Source organism: Scyliorhinus canicula, chromosome 16, assembly GCF_902713615.1.
Source record: "Scyliorhinus canicula chromosome 16, sScyCan1.1, whole genome shotgun sequence".
NCBI lineage: Eukaryota > Metazoa > Chordata > Chondrichthyes > Carcharhiniformes > Scyliorhinidae > Scyliorhinus > Scyliorhinus canicula.
This window is the reverse complement of record NC_052161.1, coordinates 105,844,846-105,862,238: the sequence shown is the minus strand read 5'-3', so window position 1 is coordinate 105,862,238 and position 17,393 is coordinate 105,844,846. Positions and strand designations below refer to the sequence as shown.

At 49.2% G+C, this 17,393-nt stretch overlaps 1 protein-coding gene across 2 annotated transcripts in view; it reads left to right on the top strand.

Annotated features, from left to right (window-relative positions):
* Positions 1–8,695: 8,695 nt before the first annotated feature.
* LOC119950611 (mannan-binding lectin serine protease 1-like) overlaps positions 8,696–17,393 on the top strand; it is a 53,098-nt gene continuing 44,400 nt past the window's right edge. Inside the window, exons 1-3 of one of the 2 annotated variants that reach the window (XM_038773197.1) lie at positions 8,696–8,843; positions 11,350–11,566; positions 14,388–14,562. In XM_038773197.1, the coding sequence (XP_038629125.1) occupies positions 8,746–8,843; positions 11,350–11,566; positions 14,388–14,562 (490 nt within the window). In that variant the 5' untranslated portion in view covers positions 8,696–8,745. The remainder of the gene's footprint in view (positions 8,844–11,349; positions 11,567–14,387; positions 14,563–17,393) is intronic. The other variant, XM_038773198.1, reaches the window with a different exon arrangement.

Here is a 17,393-nt window from a genome sequence, read left to right as displayed (position 1 = left end):
CAGCTGTGTGTGTCAAAATGCCTCTTTTTGGGAAACTTGAGCCATTCGACCCTAATAAGAAACAGTGGGTGCTATATGTCGATGGGTGCTATATGTCGAATGCCTGCGCTATTTCTTCAAGGCCAATGACGTGGTGGGAGGGGGAGAGAAGCAGCGCTTAATCCTATTAACAGCCTGCAAGGCCCGACCCATAACCTAGTTAAGGATCTGAATTCTGAAGATGCTCCTGCCTCCAAAACCTTCAAGAAGCTACTGGAATTAGTCAAGGGACATTATCACCGGCAGCCCTTGGTGATAATGCAGCGATACCGATTTAAGTGAACGATTAGAACCCTAGGGGAAATGTAATCGACATTCGTGGCTCGCCCAAAACAAACTGCCGAACACTTCGAGTTCGGGTCCGCAATCAACGGCATGTTGGGATACAGGCTAGTCTGTGGTGTTTACAACACAGTTATACAAAAGAAATTAATGGCAGAAACACAAATTACCTTCAGGGGGCACTCTGCCATAGTCTCGGGTTTGTTCGAAAGATTACACATTCGAATGTCTAGCATTCTCTCAGTACTGCGCTGGGATGTCTGCCTGTATTATGCACTCAATTCTCTGGAGTGGGACTTGAACCTGCCAGTTAACTTGAGGGGAAAGTCCTATAAATTGAGTCACGGACCCATTGAAGATTAAAAACACAACATTCCAGAAAGATACAGCAGGCCCATCTGAGATGAACAATTTAAATATGGACCTTTCACGAGCAGTTTTAAATAAAGCTCCCTCCACTCTCTCTACTGCAACAATGTGCCACAGAGGAACACCGCATATTGCAGCTTATGGCTTGTTCCCAATTAGCTGAGCAATTATGGATCCTCTGGAACCACTTCCCAGTATTAGTCAGGTGTGGGGATACGAAAATTAGAGAGGATGAGAAGGTTTAAAGATACTGCGCAGTTGTCCACTTCGAGCAGAGAAACAGAATGGCAGAGTATTATTGAAATGGTGATAGATTGGGAAATGTTGAGATACAAAGGGACCTGGGCGTCCTTGTACACCAGTCACTGAAAGCAAGCACGCAGGTTCAGCAAACAGTTAGGAAGGCAAATGGTACGTTGGCCTTCATTGTAAGAGGACTTGAGTACAGGAGCAAAGATGTCTTACTGCAGCTGCCCAGGGCCTTGGTGAGACCTCACCTGGAGTAGAATGTGTAGTTTTGGTCTCCTTATCTAAAAAAGGATGTACTTGCCACTGAGGGAGTGCAACGGAGGTTCACCAGACTGATTCCTGGGATGGCAGGGTTGCCGCATGAGGGGAGATTGGGTCGCCTAGGCCTATATGCACTGGAATTTAGAAGAATGAGAGGCGATCTACTGAAACATATAAAATTCTGACAGGGATGGAGAGACTGGATGCAGAGGTGTTGTTTCCTCTGGCTGGGGTGTCTAGAACAAGGGGTGGCAGTCTCTGGATATGGGGTAGGCCATTTAGAACCGAGATGAGGAGAGATTTCTTCACTCAGATGGTGGTGGACCTATGGAATTCTCTACCACAGAAGGCTTGGAAGCCAAGTCACTGAATGCATGCAAGAAAGAAATAGATTTCTAGACTCAAGGAAAAGTGCGGGAGTATAGTGTTAAGATCGAGGATCAGGAGACTTCCAGTGACAGGCATATGCTGAGCAATCACACATCAGGTGGCTCTCCTCCAGAATACAGTAAAATAGGTACTTTTGGGCAGATTTAGCCTGAGAATTGGGACTTATTCTACCCGTAGACAGAAAAGGAAGAGAATAAGAGCAACATGCCAGCAAATGGGAGCTCAAGAGGCCACAGGGAAGCCAGAAGCGGTGGAAAAGTGCGGAAGCAGCGAGCGAGCGAGCGAATCGGCGGTCCAATGAGGCATGGGGTAACCGGCCACCCCCAAGAGAGAGGGAGACTAATGACCCAAACAACGGGCTCCTCCCCCCCACCTGGAGAGGGATGGAAGACATTCCTAACCAAGGAATTGTCCACGATGAAGGAGGAAATCAAAGTGGGGGATCCAGGTGGCGGACGCGCTGGTTGGCATGCAGACGGCGCTCAACGGAATGGGGAAGAAGCTGGAGGCTCAGAGGAAGATAGTCCAGGAATGCGAAAAGACATCGACTGGCCGGAGCAAAGGATTGTAGCTCTGGAAGCCAAAATAAAAAGGTTTGTGGTGACCCAGGGGGCCTTAAGGGGAAAGTCGAGGAACAGGAGAAATGCTTCCGCGCCAACATATTCAAATACTGGGCCTGCCAGGGGGGATCGAGTGCAGGGACTGACTATGTGGCCCAGATGCTGGGCAGCTTGGTCGGAAGGGACAGCTTCCCCAAGCTGCTGGAGATTAATAGGGCCCACAGATCACTCCAACCAAAGCCCAAGGCTGGACTGCAGCCAAGGGCCAATAATCACCAGGATCGGGAGAGTATCCTGCATTGGGCCTGGTAGACCAAAGTGATCGGTTGGGAAGGACACAGAATATCTGGTGTACCAAGACATTGGGGCAGACCTGGCAAAGCGCAGGGCCGGGTTTAACCAAGCAAAATCGGCCCTGTACAAAAACGGAATAAAATTTGGAATGTTATTCCCAGTCAGACTCTGGGTGTCATTCCACACCGGCAGAGGCAGATGAGCTTGTGTGGGTTAACAGCGTAGACAAAAGGCAGGTAAAGCAGCGATGAGGAAGACGCAGGGAGAGGAAGGAGGAAGAAAAGTGATGGACATGAATAATTATTACCGCCTCGCTTCGAGCAAGAGCACCAGCTCACAGGAAGGAAGGGGGCGAGGGCAGCGGAGCGCAGGAAAGGGTGAAGAGGAGACAGAGGAGGTGGGAGACAATTGATTGGGAATAGGCGGGGGAAATATCAGCCCCGGGAGGGGGTGGGGGGGGGGGGGGGGGGGGGGGGGACATCATACTAGCAGGGAAAACTAGTGCCAGGAGGTATGAACGAAAGGTGGCCCAACGGGGAAGGAGATCTGTAGGGAAGGGGAGGGGGGGGAAACCACAGGGGTAGGGAAGGGGATGGTAGGATGACGAATAGGGAGCGAGGTATGGGGGGGTGGAGGTGGGTAGAAAAGAGGACAGAGGAGGGAAGGGGCTCACAGGGGGAGCATAATAATAAGGAAGGGAAGGGTTTTACATTGGCTTCAGCATGTCAGGCTCGGGCTGAAGGAACAAGATGGTGCCATAAGCAGCCACTTTGGAGGGTGCCTCAACAAAGGAAAACCCCGGAGTGCAGGGACCTGACCTGACCTCATGTTGAGTACGGCAACCTCGGCCATTTTGGATGGCCCCAAACAAAAGGAAAGCCTGGAGTGCAGGGGCTCATCCATTAGATAGTTATGGGTGCAGGAGGGGGCGACAGAAGCCCTGACCAGGATAGCCAACTGGAACGTCAGGGGACGTAACGGCCCAGTGAAAAGATCCACAGTCTTCGCCCATCTGAGAAGTTTGAAAGCCGACATAGTCTTCCTCCAGAAGACGGACCTGAGAGAGAAGGACCGACTGCGCGTAAGGAAGAGTTGGGTGGGACAGACCTACCATTCCTGCTATGGGACGAGAGCTGGGGGGGGGGGGGGGCAGCTATTTTAATAAGCAAATTTTATTATGGCGACAACGACGGTTATGGACTAAGTGGGTCAGTACGTAATCGACATAGAATTTACAGCGCAGAAGGAGGCCATTCGGCCCATCGAGTCTGCACCAGCTCTTGGAAAGAGCATCCTACCCAAGGTCAACACCTCCACACTATCCCCATAACCCAGTATCCCCACCCAACACTAAGGGCAATTTTGGACACTAAGGGCAATTTATCATGGCCAATCCACCTAACCGGCACATCTTTGGACTGTGGGAGGAAACCGGAGTACCCGGAGGAAACCCACGCACACACGGGGAGGATATGAAGACTCCACACAGACAGTGACCCAAGCCGGAATCGAATCTGGGACCCTGGAGCTGTGAAGCTATTGTGCTATCCACAATGCTACCGTGCTGCCCTAATGGTCAATGGTCAGAGGTGTCCCAGACGAGGCACTGGTAGTCCTGGTAAACCTGCACGCACCCAACTGGGACGACATGGATTTTATAAAGAAGACTGGCGGAAATCCCCGACATAGATACGCACCGACTGGTTATGGGGAGGCACTTTAACTGCGTGCAGGACCCATTGAAGGACCGATCAAACCCCAGAATGGGGAAAATGACCCGGATGGCTCGGAGCTGGGAATGTTTATGGGACAGATGGAGGCAGTGGACCCATGGCGGTTCCTGCACCCAGAAGAGAAGGAATTCTAATTTTTCTCACCAGTACATAAGTTCAATACCCCCATTGACTTCTTTGTAGTGAGGAAATCGGCGCTTCCAGAAATAGCCACGGTGGAATACTCCGCGATTGTAATCTCCGACTACCCTTCACATTACATGGATGTGAGGTTGGAGATGGGCCATGCCCAATGCCCACATGGAGGTTGGACATGGACTTCTTGGCCAACAAGATCTTCTGCCAGAAAACATCACAGACCATAGGTGAGTAAGTTACGAACAACTGGAACGGGGAAATCTCACCTTGTGCGATCTGGGAGGCACTGAAGGTAGTGATTAGGAGAGATTATAGCCTGCAAGGCTCGCAGAGATAGGGAAGAGAGGGCAGCTAGGCAGCAACCGGTCGACTCCATCTTGGAGATTGGCAGAAAATACTCCGAGGCCCCGACTGTAGAGCTTCTGGCGGAGAGGAAAAAGCTACAAATGGACTTTAACCTGCTATCTACCAGGAAGGCAGTGCACCAACTCCGCCAGACACGGGGGATCTTTTATGAGCACGGAGAGAAGGCTAGCCGCCTGCTGGCTCACCAGCTGAGAAAGCAGGCAGCTACAAGGGAAATAGCCCAGGTGAAGGATAGCTGAGGCAGACTGGTAACTGAACCAGGCCAACAAAGTATTTGAGGCCTTCTACCAGGGAATGTACACCTCTGAGCCCCCCAAAGGGGACTCGGGGATGAAACGGTTCCTCAATGGGCTGGACATGCCAGTCATGGGGGATGACAAATGGGAGAGCTGGAAGCAACAATAAAACTGGGAGAGATCATGGAGAGTATCAGGTCCATGTAGGCAGGGAAGGCACTGAGACACGGGGATGAGACAGTTCCTCAATGGACTGGACATGCCAGTTGAATGGAAGTACCTCATTGAGGCTAGGGACAGGGTGAAACACCAATAAAATGCCCCCAAGGCGAGCGTTTGGACCAACACCAGCAGCTCTGAATACTTCCAGTTGCACAGAGGCACCAGGCAGGGATGCCCGCTGTCCCCGGACCATGTTCGCCCTGGCAATTGAACCCCTGGCAATCACCCTGCGAGACGCGAGAGGTTGGAAGGGTATCCAAAGAGTAGGCAGAGAACACAGAGTCTCGCTCTATGTGGATGATCTCCTCCTCTACATCTCAGACCCACAAAATGGCATGAAAGAAATCATGAAACTTCTGGAAGAGCTCGAGGCCTTCTCAGGCTCCAAACCCAACCTGGGAAAAAGCAAGATTTTCCCTGGGAACCGGAATGGGGAGGGGCAGCGCTGGAAGGATTCCCATTTAAAATAGCCTGAAACAAATTCCGCTACCTGGGGATCCAGATAGCCCATGACTGGACACGGATCCACAAGTGGAATCTGACCAGTCTGGCGGAGGAAGTCAAAAAGGACCTACAGAGATGGGATGCACTCCCACTTTCCCTGGTGGGAAGGGTGCAGACAATCAAGATGAACCAAGGTTCCTCTTTCTGTTGATATCCATGCTGATCTTTGTCCCCAAGGCCTTTTTCCAAAAAGTTGACAAAATGATTATGGCATTTGTATGGGGGAGGGGGGGGGGAGAAAAATTCAAGAATTCCTCGGACAACATTGCTGAGAAGAAATGGGTGCATTACTACCACTGGGCAGCCACAGCCGAGAGAGTGAGGGGATGGGCAAGGGAAGCAAACATTGAATGGGTGAGGATGGAGGAGTCCTCCAGAGCGGGAATGACCCTCCGGGCCCTCGCCATGGCTGCGCTCCCATCCCCACCAGCAAAACACTCAACCAGCCCAGTAGTAGTAGCTGTAGTGGGTGTATCTTTAAGAAATGGGTGGTTGTCAAATAGCTGCAGTGATGTCAGAGTGTGGGTGGAGCTGGGCTGTCTGTCTGTTTTACTTTTGCTTTGGGCTGTCAGCTACAGGGTGTGTTTAGTTACGTTTTGTGGATTGGGAGCTGCATCCAGAGAAACAAGGTGTGATTCTGATCTCTCTCTGTATGAAAAGAATGTCTTCAAATCACTTGCTAATTTAAAAGTGATAACTGCTCTCAGTAGAGAATTTAAACCTGATGTCTGTGTTGAAGATGGTATTTGTCTTGTTGATGATGCAAGGAAAGATTATTCTTCGGGGGGAGTATTTTAGTTGAGATGTTTACTGTGTGTGTTTAAAAATGTTAACTGGATTCATAGAATAAACATTGTTATTTTGTTTAAAAATACTTTTAGTTCTCTGTTGCACCACACCTGTAAAGTGGGCCCTTGTGCTCTCCATAAACAAAATCTATTTAAAGTTATGGGTCAGGTGAACTCCATGATACACTTTGGGGTTTTCCAAACCCTGGCCCGTAATATTACTAAGAACCTGGAAACAGACGAGCAACACTTTAGTTTAACCAAGGTGTCCACCATGGCCCCCATCTGTGGCAACCATGGATTTCCACCAGCCATGCTAGATGCCACCTTTAAGAGGTGGAGAGGATAGGGGGGTGTTAGCGATCAGGGACTTTTACATGGGGGAAGAGCTGATGGAGAGACTGGAACTATCGAATGGACAGGAATTCTGACATTTATAAGTCAAAAGCTTTCTCTGCAAGAAGACGGCGAGGTGCCCTCGAGCCCCGAGGGATGTTGGAGGAGCTGCTGGACGTGGACAGTATGGAGAAAGGGAACTGCGAGGACATATACGGACACGCTCACCACTGGACGGAACAGGGAAGAAATGGGAGGAAGAATTAGGGACAGAAACTTTGGAGCAAAGCACAGGGCCAACTCCACCACTTCCTTAGCAAAGCTAAGCCTCATGCAGCTGAAAGTGGCGCACAGAGCACATCTGACAAGAACCCGAATGAGCAGCTTCTTCCTGGAGATGGAGGGCAAGTGTGAACGATGCCAGGGAGGCCCAGCAAACGTTGCTTACATGTTTTGGGCATACTCCAGACTTGTCAGGTTTTGAACAGTCTTCTTCAAGGCGATGGCCAAGGTAGTAGTGGTGAGGGTGGAGCTGTGCCCGAGAGTGGCAGTCTTCGGGGTATCAGACCAGCCAGAACTTCATATGGGGAAGAGGCGCTTGCTTTTGCTTCCCTAATCGCTCGCTGGAGATTCCTGCTCGGCTGGCGATCAGCAGCACCACCCACAGCTGCAGGCTGGCTGGCAGACCTGTCGGAATTTCTCCAACTGGAGAAATACGCTCTGGGGGGCAACAGGGAAGAGTGAGACCCAAGGAAACGCCAAGGGGGAACACAGGGAGAGACCGACATGGGGACCAGAGGGCCCCTCAAAAGAGCAAAACACACGACAAAATAAACCATCTACGGCAAAGGGAAGGGCCAAGAATAGGACCTGAAGACAGTAGAAAAGAGGAGGGGGGAACAAAAGGGGGTGGAGACGGGGCGCCAAAATGTGACAACGTGGGAAATTGTAAATAATAACCATTTCATCCATCTCTTGTACAGTGTCAAAAATGTAAATTTCAATAAAAATATTTATTAAAAAAAAGAAACAGAGAATCAGCCACAATAATATTGAATGACAGAGCAGGCTCAAAGGGCCAAATGGCTTACTCATGCTCCCTATTTTCAGTGTTTCTATGTTACAAGGCACTCTGCAGAGAATATGTGAATGGTGCTGGCTTCCAATCAGCCTAGTACAACCAGGACCTAAACTTACTGGACTGACTAAAGGTCAATGGCAGGGTCAAGCCAGTTTTCGATGGGAAAGTAGTGACGAGAAAGTAGAGAGACCTCCCTTCTGCATTAAACACAAGCCCATGTGGCACCTCTGCGAAGAAATGTTTGCCAGCTCTTTTCCTTCAAGGATTAGGAGTTACCTGGGTGATCCTTGACAGATGAAAAATTAGGTGCAGTAAAATACCTAGATACCTATCTCGATATCTATTTAGCCTTTCACACAGATGCCCCTGTGATTACTGTCTGCATGGCAAGTATGTGACTTACTTTCTGAAATGAGAATCTAGAAACAAGTGCATCACCAGAGGAATTAATCCTCCAGGAAAGCTGTAAAGGAGGAAAGGGAATTATCAAAAGGGAATTCTATCGGAACGTATATTTGAACAGGCAAGAGAGAGAAAGGCTAAAACAAATGGGGCATGGAAAACAAGAGGAAAGAGTGTTCTCATCACTCGATACAGTAGAGAGGTCATTGAGGCTGACTTAAAGGGGCACATCTTCAATGAAAATATTTGCCAAATCTATTCTTTGGGAGAATTAGTTTGGTTTTTGGGCAGCCTTTTAAAAATATTTTGTAGAGGAGAGCCAACGTCTTAATGCGATTTATGAAATTGTGTTTATCAACAGTTGGCGGAAGGTTTAATAAGGGCAATGAGGCAGTATCCCTTTAAGAAGGCCTGCTGTTATTTTTACAGGGAAGGTGATAGCACAGTTCAGTAACCCCTGGTACAAGAAGCAAAAGGTTCATCAGACAGTAAACAATGTCACCAGATCTGCTCATGTGCAGACACCACAGGGACTCTCAGGAATCGAGGGTGCAGCAACTGAGAGGGGAAATGCAGAAATCTCTTACAATGTGGTAAGTACAACGGAGGGAGCATTAAGTGAGCAAGAATGGTCAGTAAACTGTACATCAATGGACAGCGTCTGAGCTGGAAGGATCTGTAGGCTTAATCTGAAATGTTGTTTTTAAATTTCATGCAAACGTTCTATCTTAAAACTGATTTTTTTTCTCTCTCACTCTCTCGTGATTCCATTACAGTACAAAACTAATATTTTTATTGGGGTCTGACAAGCAGAGTGAGTTGGAAAAGTGGAATTTCACATTCTTAGCCTGGGTTTTGAATCCAACCTGGATGGATGGGACAGGGAGACACCACCCTATTCTGTCAGGGCATTCCGTGAAATCAGTTTGGATGGCTCGGAACACGGGTTCTCCAGGGCATTAACACACATAGGGCTGGATTCGCCGATTCTGTGGCTTTGTCCGCAGGATCCGTCTGGTTTTACGACCAAAATGTGGGCGCTGCCTCCGTACCGATGCTTGCTGCGCCCGGTGGGGGGGGGGGGGGGTTTAGCAGCTGCACCACATAAAGCCTCAGCCGAAGGCCCCCCCCCCCCCCTGCCAGTGGTACAGTCCTCCTCCCCCTCCGACTGTGGCGCCGTAGGACACAGACCACAGCCGCCACATGGGGTCCCAGAGAAGTGAGAGCACACGCGCCCCACACCGTCAGGACTCGGCCCATCGGGGAGGGCCTCAGGTGACACTCTACCCATGTCCACTTCCATGCCCACCCCGCTCTATCCCCATAACCTACCCTACACATCCCTGGACACTAAAGGGCAATTTATCATGGCCAATCCACCTAACCCGCACATCTTTGGACTGTGGGAGGAAACCGGAGCGCCTGGAGGAAACCCACGCAGACACAGGGAGAAAGTGCAGACTCCGCACAGTCAACCAAGGCCAGAATTGAACCCGAGTCTCTGGCGCTGTGAGGCAGCAGTGTTAACCACTGTGCCACCATACTGCCCAGCATGGGAAGGTTTATATTTTATCTGACGCAGGGCTACAGGGAAAGAGCAGGGGAGCTAGCAGACGCACAATAGACTGAATAGCTTGTCTTATTCTGTGCTGTATGATTTGACGCAGTGGTTGATACTGTCCTGAGGCTTTAGTAAGGAATATTATTGAAACAGAGGGAGCTTTGCTTTACTCCATTAAACCTCAATTGTTGCTGGCCCTGAATTAAGGTTGTCAATGCTGGCTGGACACATTCCAGAAGAGTTTGGCAGAAGTGAAGTCAGCTGTTCAGCTGAATGGCTTCTTTTCTGTGCTGTGTATTTATATAGTTCAATGGAATACGTTTGAGATTGGCAGTTGCAAAGATACAGCTAAAAGCAGCCACAGGGCTCTACTCCATCGAGCTTTTCCATCAAGCTGGTCACCTGGTCTCGAGTCACATCAGCTGTCTCCATCGGCTGTGCGCATAGATTCAGGGTGCCACTGAGTGAGCCTTGTTCTTTGGTAACCCATAGCTATATAAATATCCAAGGTTCTGCCATGCATGGGTGCTGTTTCTATGCTGGCTCCTTCCATAATTTATTACACACAGTCTACCGTGTTGTGACGCTCTACACCAATGTGTGGGCACCATTGTTCTCCAGTCCCACATCAATCCTTGATCTACCCAAACAGCCTTATACTACACAGCCAAGCCTAACCTTGGTTTTCCTCCAACTCTGCAGCCAAGTGGGTATCATCTCACCTTCTCACATGATCTGTAGACCATTCAGACTTTTCCATCAAGTGGCCTCTGCCAATGCTGAGTCAGGCTTTTCCGTGGGTGGGCGAGTAGGTTCCTGGCGTAGGGAAGGTCAGCTGGCACATGAGCATGAGCTGTGATTGGCTGGCAATTTGTCCTGGTCACCTATGGGGTCAGGTGGTACCCAAGTGCGGGCTCTGATTGGCTGGCTCCCATTGCTGGGAGCCGAAATGCTCCCAGAGTTCTTTGTGTTGGCCACTGGGCAATTGAGGGCAGTTCCCGGGACTCCCAGCCATTCTGGATGGATTGGCTATCCTACACTGAATACCAAAGTGGAATAGAATGCCATTTCCCACTGTGGGCAGTCTTCAAGCTAAGGAACAACAATAACAACAACTTGCACTTGGCACATTTTATTGCTACACAAGTGCAAATTGTTGTTGCTTTTGTCCATTAGCTTGGAGACACTTTTCAGGGATTGACTAGACAGAATGTGACACTGAGCCACATATAGCTGGATATGGTGACCAAAGCCTTGGTCAGAAAGGTTTTGAGGAGAATGTTAAAGGGGGAAAGGTTTAGGGACAGAATTCTCGAACTCAGGTCCCAGCCAGCTGAAGACACAAAACAGTGGTGGTGCAAAGAAAAATAGAGATGTACAAGAAGCCAGAATTGGGCAAGTGCTTCGAGGATCTCGGGTGTGGGGGATCGGGAGAGGCAAGGACAAAAGATTATCAAAACAATTTCCTTGGAGTCTAGCAGCTGCTGCTCAAACCATTCCAAGTGATATACTTCTGTTATGTTAATCTCTCTTCCCAGGCTATTCCTGTGGGTCTCACTCCTGCGTCCAGCAGCTTTTGGATTTCAGTTGAATGACACGTTTGGGCAATTTCAATCCCCTGGTTTTCCAACTGCATATGGAGACAATATCTATCAAACCTGGAACATCTCTGTCCCTCGTGGATTTGTGATAAAACTGTATTTCTCACATTTCAACCTCGAGCCATCGTACCGCTGTGGCTATGACCATATTAAGGTATCTCTACTTTAGTTGAATAAATGAGTTTACTCAAACATTGGGCGGAATCTTACCATATTTTTTTCAAAGTGTCAGGCTCAGACTGAAAACTGGCGGGTAGCTCTCCAGTTGCATTGACCAACTTTCACTCCAAATCTTGAGACTCTTTAACAGAAACAAAATGAGTGAGCGTGGTTTATGCCATCACTCTGGTGGGACGAGGCCTGATAGAGCTGACACCCAGCTCCACAGAGATCGGGGCGCCATCTTTAACGGGAACCCCAATCAGAACAGAAGTTTTACTCTCCTCGCCACCCCATCCCATGGACAAGCTCCCCCCCCCAACCTCCCCCGTCCCCTACCACCACCGCGGAGGTATTGCTGGCATTCGCGACCTCAGTACCCACTCCCCCAAGCGTCTGAAAGTTCCTCCCTCACTTTGTGCTCTTCCCCTGCCCTCCCCACCATACATAAATGGAACACCCCCCCCCCCCCCCAACCACAGGGCTACCATGAGGACCCACCCCAGCACTACTCCCTGGCACAGGTTGGCACTGCCAGGTTAGCACTTCCAGGTTGGCATTGCCATCCTGTGCCTGGGTACAGTGCCTGGACACTGCCCGGGCATGCCCCTCTCCTGCCGAGGGCTATACTGTTCACCCCTGGAGGGAATGATTCTCATTTTTTAAAAACCGCAGTAAACCTCACCGACACCAGTATGATCATTTAGTGAGGGGGAGGAGTCATATGGCCGAGGAGGCCCACTAATAATATTAAAATGTAGTCAAATGTTTTCAAATGAGGTTCCTGCCCTTTATGGGCGTGAACCTCATGTCGCCGCCAGTGAGGGGTGGGAAAAGTCAAGAAATGCAGTCTCTCCGGAGAGAATCACGTTTTCCCTTCCGCGCCGGATTTTCCGTACACACCGCCATTTTCCCTGACGGTGATCCCGAGCTGAAAATCGCCCCAATAAAACAAAATATTAGGTAACCAAGATGTTGGTGAAATAAGCCTGGAACAACATTGGTGTAAGAATTAAGGGGAGGCGATGGTGTCGTCCCATGAATATATTTTTCAAAAATTAATCTGGCATGTTAATATTAACATTTGAAATCAATTTACGAAAGATTCTCTCTGCAGCAATTGCTAACAAAATATTAAAAGCATTGTTGAAAATATTTGTGATTTATAAACAAGAGAAATGCTAATAAAAATATATTTTTTTAAAAAGATAATGGGCGCGATTCTCCGCACTCCCGACGGTGCGGAGAATAGCGTGGCTCGTAAAATTTTATGGCCACGCTGTTCCGATGCCCTCCCGCTATTCTCCCCCCCCCCCCCCCCCACGCCCGACTCCCGATACGAATCGCTGCCGCCGTTTTTTTTACGGCCGGCAGCGATTCTCAGCTGATGGATGGGCCGAGTTCCCAGCCCTTTACGGCTGTTTTTACGAACGGCAAACACACCTGGTCTGGCCGTTCGTAAAAACGGCCGTAAACTGTCGATTTTTAAAACCATGGCACCGATTGGCACGGCAGTACCATGGCCGTGCCAAGGGTGCCATGGGCCCGCGATCGGTGCCCACCGATCGCGGGCAGCGGGCCCGATGCCCGCGCACTCTTTGTCCTTCCGCCGCCCCGCAGTATCCATTCGCGGGGAGACTGAGGGGCATCCCGGCCCGCGCATGCGCGGGTTTTGCGCAAATGCGCGATGACGTCATCCGCGTATGCGTGGGTTGGAGTCTTCCAATCCGCGCATGCGCGGCTGACGTCATATGACGCGTCAGCCGGCGCTAACTCTGGCAAGCGGGCTTAACGAAATTCGTTAAGCCCGTGATGCCGGAGCTTACGGCGTCGGGCTGCTAGCCCCGACCGGGGACCAGAATCGGTTCCTGGTCGGGAAGGGGGGGGCTGGCGTCAAACCCGCCCGGATTTGACGCCAGCCTTACGATTTCTCCCCATATGGGAGAATCGCGCCCAATATTTGTGATTGTACAGGAAATGCAGAGGAAATTTCCAAATAGAAAAAACAATATCACTGTATGCAACAGCGAAAGGTTTTCTCCCCGCCCAGTTGGTTGTCGAAGATAGCGGGCACTAGACTTTTATGTTCATGTGGCTGTAAATTGCATAATTACCAGCGGCAGATGTGACTAGAGACCCAACCGGTCATGTAGATCATTTCATGCCAACCTCAAAGGTTGTTACAGTACACAGGAGTGATTGAAGGCTGGAGAGTCGGGCAGGTAGTATCCGGAATGAAAGCCAAAATCCCATTATGCAGTTGGTACAGAGTATTGAGCAGAGGTCAAAGTATCAGCCAACCTTACTGTAAAAATACACACGTGAAGGAGAATGTGAAAATTATAAATGATATAGGCAAAGCAAGCAAGGAAAATTAAAATGGATTGAAATTGGCCTGTCTTGTATTAGCACGTAAAAATGTGTTAACATTTATCAGAGATATATAGGTTCTTGATTAATAAGGGAATCAGAAGTTATGGGGAGAAGGCAGGAGAATGGGGATGAGAAACATATCAGCCATGATTGAATGGCGGAGCAGACTTGATGGGCTGAATGGCCTAATTCTGCTCCTATGTCTTATGGTCTTAACATGCTGGTTTAAAATTTCCCTGTTCTATGTTCAAAATGGATTAATGCCCTTGTTAAAATGATTGATAGAGATATCTTGTACCTGCAGTTTGTTACTAATGGAGCACAGTGATTTAAGTCCTGAAGCAAACAAAAATAAAGTAGGTTTAAAATGACAGATGAAAGAAAAAGAAGTTTTAATATTTTTTTGAAGTGCCAACGTTTTCTTTTCTCCCAATTCTGTTCAGATCCTGACGGGACAACAGCTGGTCAAGCTCTGTGGTGAGACCAGTACAGATACAGAAGAGGTTCCGGGTGACAAACAATACTTTTCCACAGGGAACAACATGACAGTTATATTCAGAACTGATTACTCAAACGAGAAGAACTACACTGGATTTGCTGCACATTATGCAGCCGTGGGTAAGATTCCACTTTTACACCTGAATCTGTATCCACGAGGGACACACACACACCGTTTTTCAGAGTTGTGAATGGAACGAATGCAAGGAAATACCAACTTTGCAAAGCCCCACAGACTACCTTGTACCCAACTGGATTGATTATAAGATCTGTGTTGTGATATCAAATTCTGCCATAGCCTTGGGCCAATCCATGATTCCATCAAGTATTTGTCAATGGTTGGACACCGATTATATTTATTTATTTAAGGTAATTCATGGCCCCGCCATTAAGGCCCTGCCTTCTCACCCTTGACCCTCGCCGGGGCGGCACGTGGCACAGTGGTTAGCATTGCTGCCTACGGCACTGAGGACCTGGGTTCGAATCCCAGCCTTGGGTCACTGTCCGTGTGGAGTTTGCACATTCTCCCTGTGTCTGCGTGAGTTTCACCCCCACAGCCCAAAGATGTGCTGGGTAGGTGGATTGGCGACGCTAAATTGCCAATTAATTGGAAAAAAAAAATAATTGGATACTCTAAATCTATAGAAAAAGAAAAAAAAATCTTGCCCCTCGCCTGAGGTGTGGGGATCCTCAGGTTAAATCACCACCAGTCTGCTCTCTCCCCTCAAAGGGGAAAGCAGCCTACGGCCATTTGGGACTTTGGCGGCTTTACCTCACGTATTTCTTTATTTTCACTCCCCCTGCCCGAGCATTAGTGACCATTCCTTCAGCTATTGCTCATTCCTCTGGAATTCTCTCTCTTATCTAAACTTCAATTCTGCTTCCAAAGGCTCCCTTAAAATTCTAACTTCTGTTCATGCCTTAGGCATCTCCATAACAACATTACCACCTCTATTTTCTCTTCTGTTTGGTGTCTGTCTGATAAACTGCTTTAGGATGTTGCGCCAAATCCCCAATCCCGTATTCGTTGACATCCTGTGGACTGGGAACCTGCAACTGGTCAAATTTAAAACTTTCATCTTTGTGTCCAAATCCCTCCATGGCATCACCTCTTCCTTATTTCTGTAACCTCCCCTCACCCTGTGAGGTCTCGGTGTTCCACCAGTTTGAGCCTTTTGGGCATCCCCACTTTTTATTGTCCACGATTTGACAAATGTGTTTTCAGCTGTCTAGCCTTTATGCCCTGGAAATTCCACCTTAAATCTCTCTACTTTGCTGCCTAATAATGATAATCTTTATTATTGTCACAAGCAGGCTTACATTAACATTGCAATGAAGTTACTTTGAAAAGCGCCTAGTCGCCACATTCCGGCGCCTGTTCGGGTACATGGAGGGAGAATTCAGAATGTCCAAATCACCTATCAAGCCCGTTTCGGGACTTGTGGGAGGAAACCGGAGCACCCGGAGGAAACCCACGCAGACGCAGGGAGAAGGTGCAGACTCTGCACAGACAGTGACCCAAGCCGGGAATCGAACCTGGGACCCTGGTGCTGTGAAGCAACTGTGCTAACCACTGTGCTACCGTGCCGTCCATCCTTTCACTCCTTCTATAACATATCCCTTAAAACTTATCTTTTTGACTAAACTTTTGTTGTCTTCTCTAACTGGTCCACTGGACTTCAAAAGACACTTTTTTTCCCTTTCTCTCCATCGAATATTGTAAATGTGAAAACAATTTGTTGTATATAGTTCTCCACCACCCCCGCCGGTGATTAATGCCTTAATCACCAGTATTTTCCAGCCCCAGCACTGGTGGCATCGTCGTGGGTGGGACAGGAATATTTGGAAAGCCAGGCTCCAAATTTTCCTGTTCCGCCCGTGACAATGCCCACCCGTGTCAGGGCCAGAAAATCCTGCCTGATAGTTAACAAGATGATGCACGATCAATTGCACAAAGACTAGAGTTGGATACAACTGAGGCTTTATTGCTCTAAGATGTGTGGCCTCCCACAGCAGTTGGCAAAATGGCTGCAGCATGGAGGACACACATATTTATACTCCGCCTACTGGGCGGAGCCAGCAGGCAGGGTCTACCGATGTACCTGTAGTACAGGTGCTACCATACATCCTCTAATAGAAGTGCAACAGTGGTTTACCACATTCACACCCTGTTAAAATTGAGTACGGCGGGGGTGGTGGAGAACTATATACAACAAATCGTTTTCACATTTACAATATTCGATGGAGAGAAAGGGAAAAAAATTGTCTTTTGAAGTCCAGTGGACCAGTTAGAGGTTTAACTGGTCCTGGCTTTGATGTGCCGCTGGGAGCGACGTAGTGGTGGCGGCGTTGCCGATGCTGGTCTGATGTCCGGTGACTCTGGGAGCATGCCAAAATCCTCTTCATCCTCGGGCGTGGGCAGGGAAGGACGGATGGTCCTGGGGGGTTGCTGCTGGGAGCGCCAGGGGAGAGGAGGGTGGTGCCGGGTCGGGGGTGTGTGTGTGACCTGCTGGTGCCAGGTCCCTGAGGGAGATAGTATCTTGGCGGCCGTTGGGGTATGCCACGTAGGCATGCTGGGCGTTAGCGTGGAGCAATTGCACCCTCTCCACCAACGGGTCTGCCTTGTGGAGTCAGACGTGCCTACGGAGCAGGACGGGTCCTGGAGCTGCGAGCCAAATCGGGAACGACACCCCGGATGTGGACTTCCTGGGGAAGGTAAAAAGACGTTCATGGGGTGTATTGTTAGTGGTGGTGCACAGTAGTGACCAAATGGAGTGTAGTGCATCAGGGAGGACCTCCTGCCAGCGGGAGGCCGGGAGATTCCTGGACCGTAGGGCCAATTAGACGTTCTCCCTCTCTAACTGCCCGTTTCCCCGGGGGTTGTAGCTGGTCGTCCTGCTATGCAGGAACTGACGCAGCTCATCACTCATTAAGGAGGATCCCCTGTCACT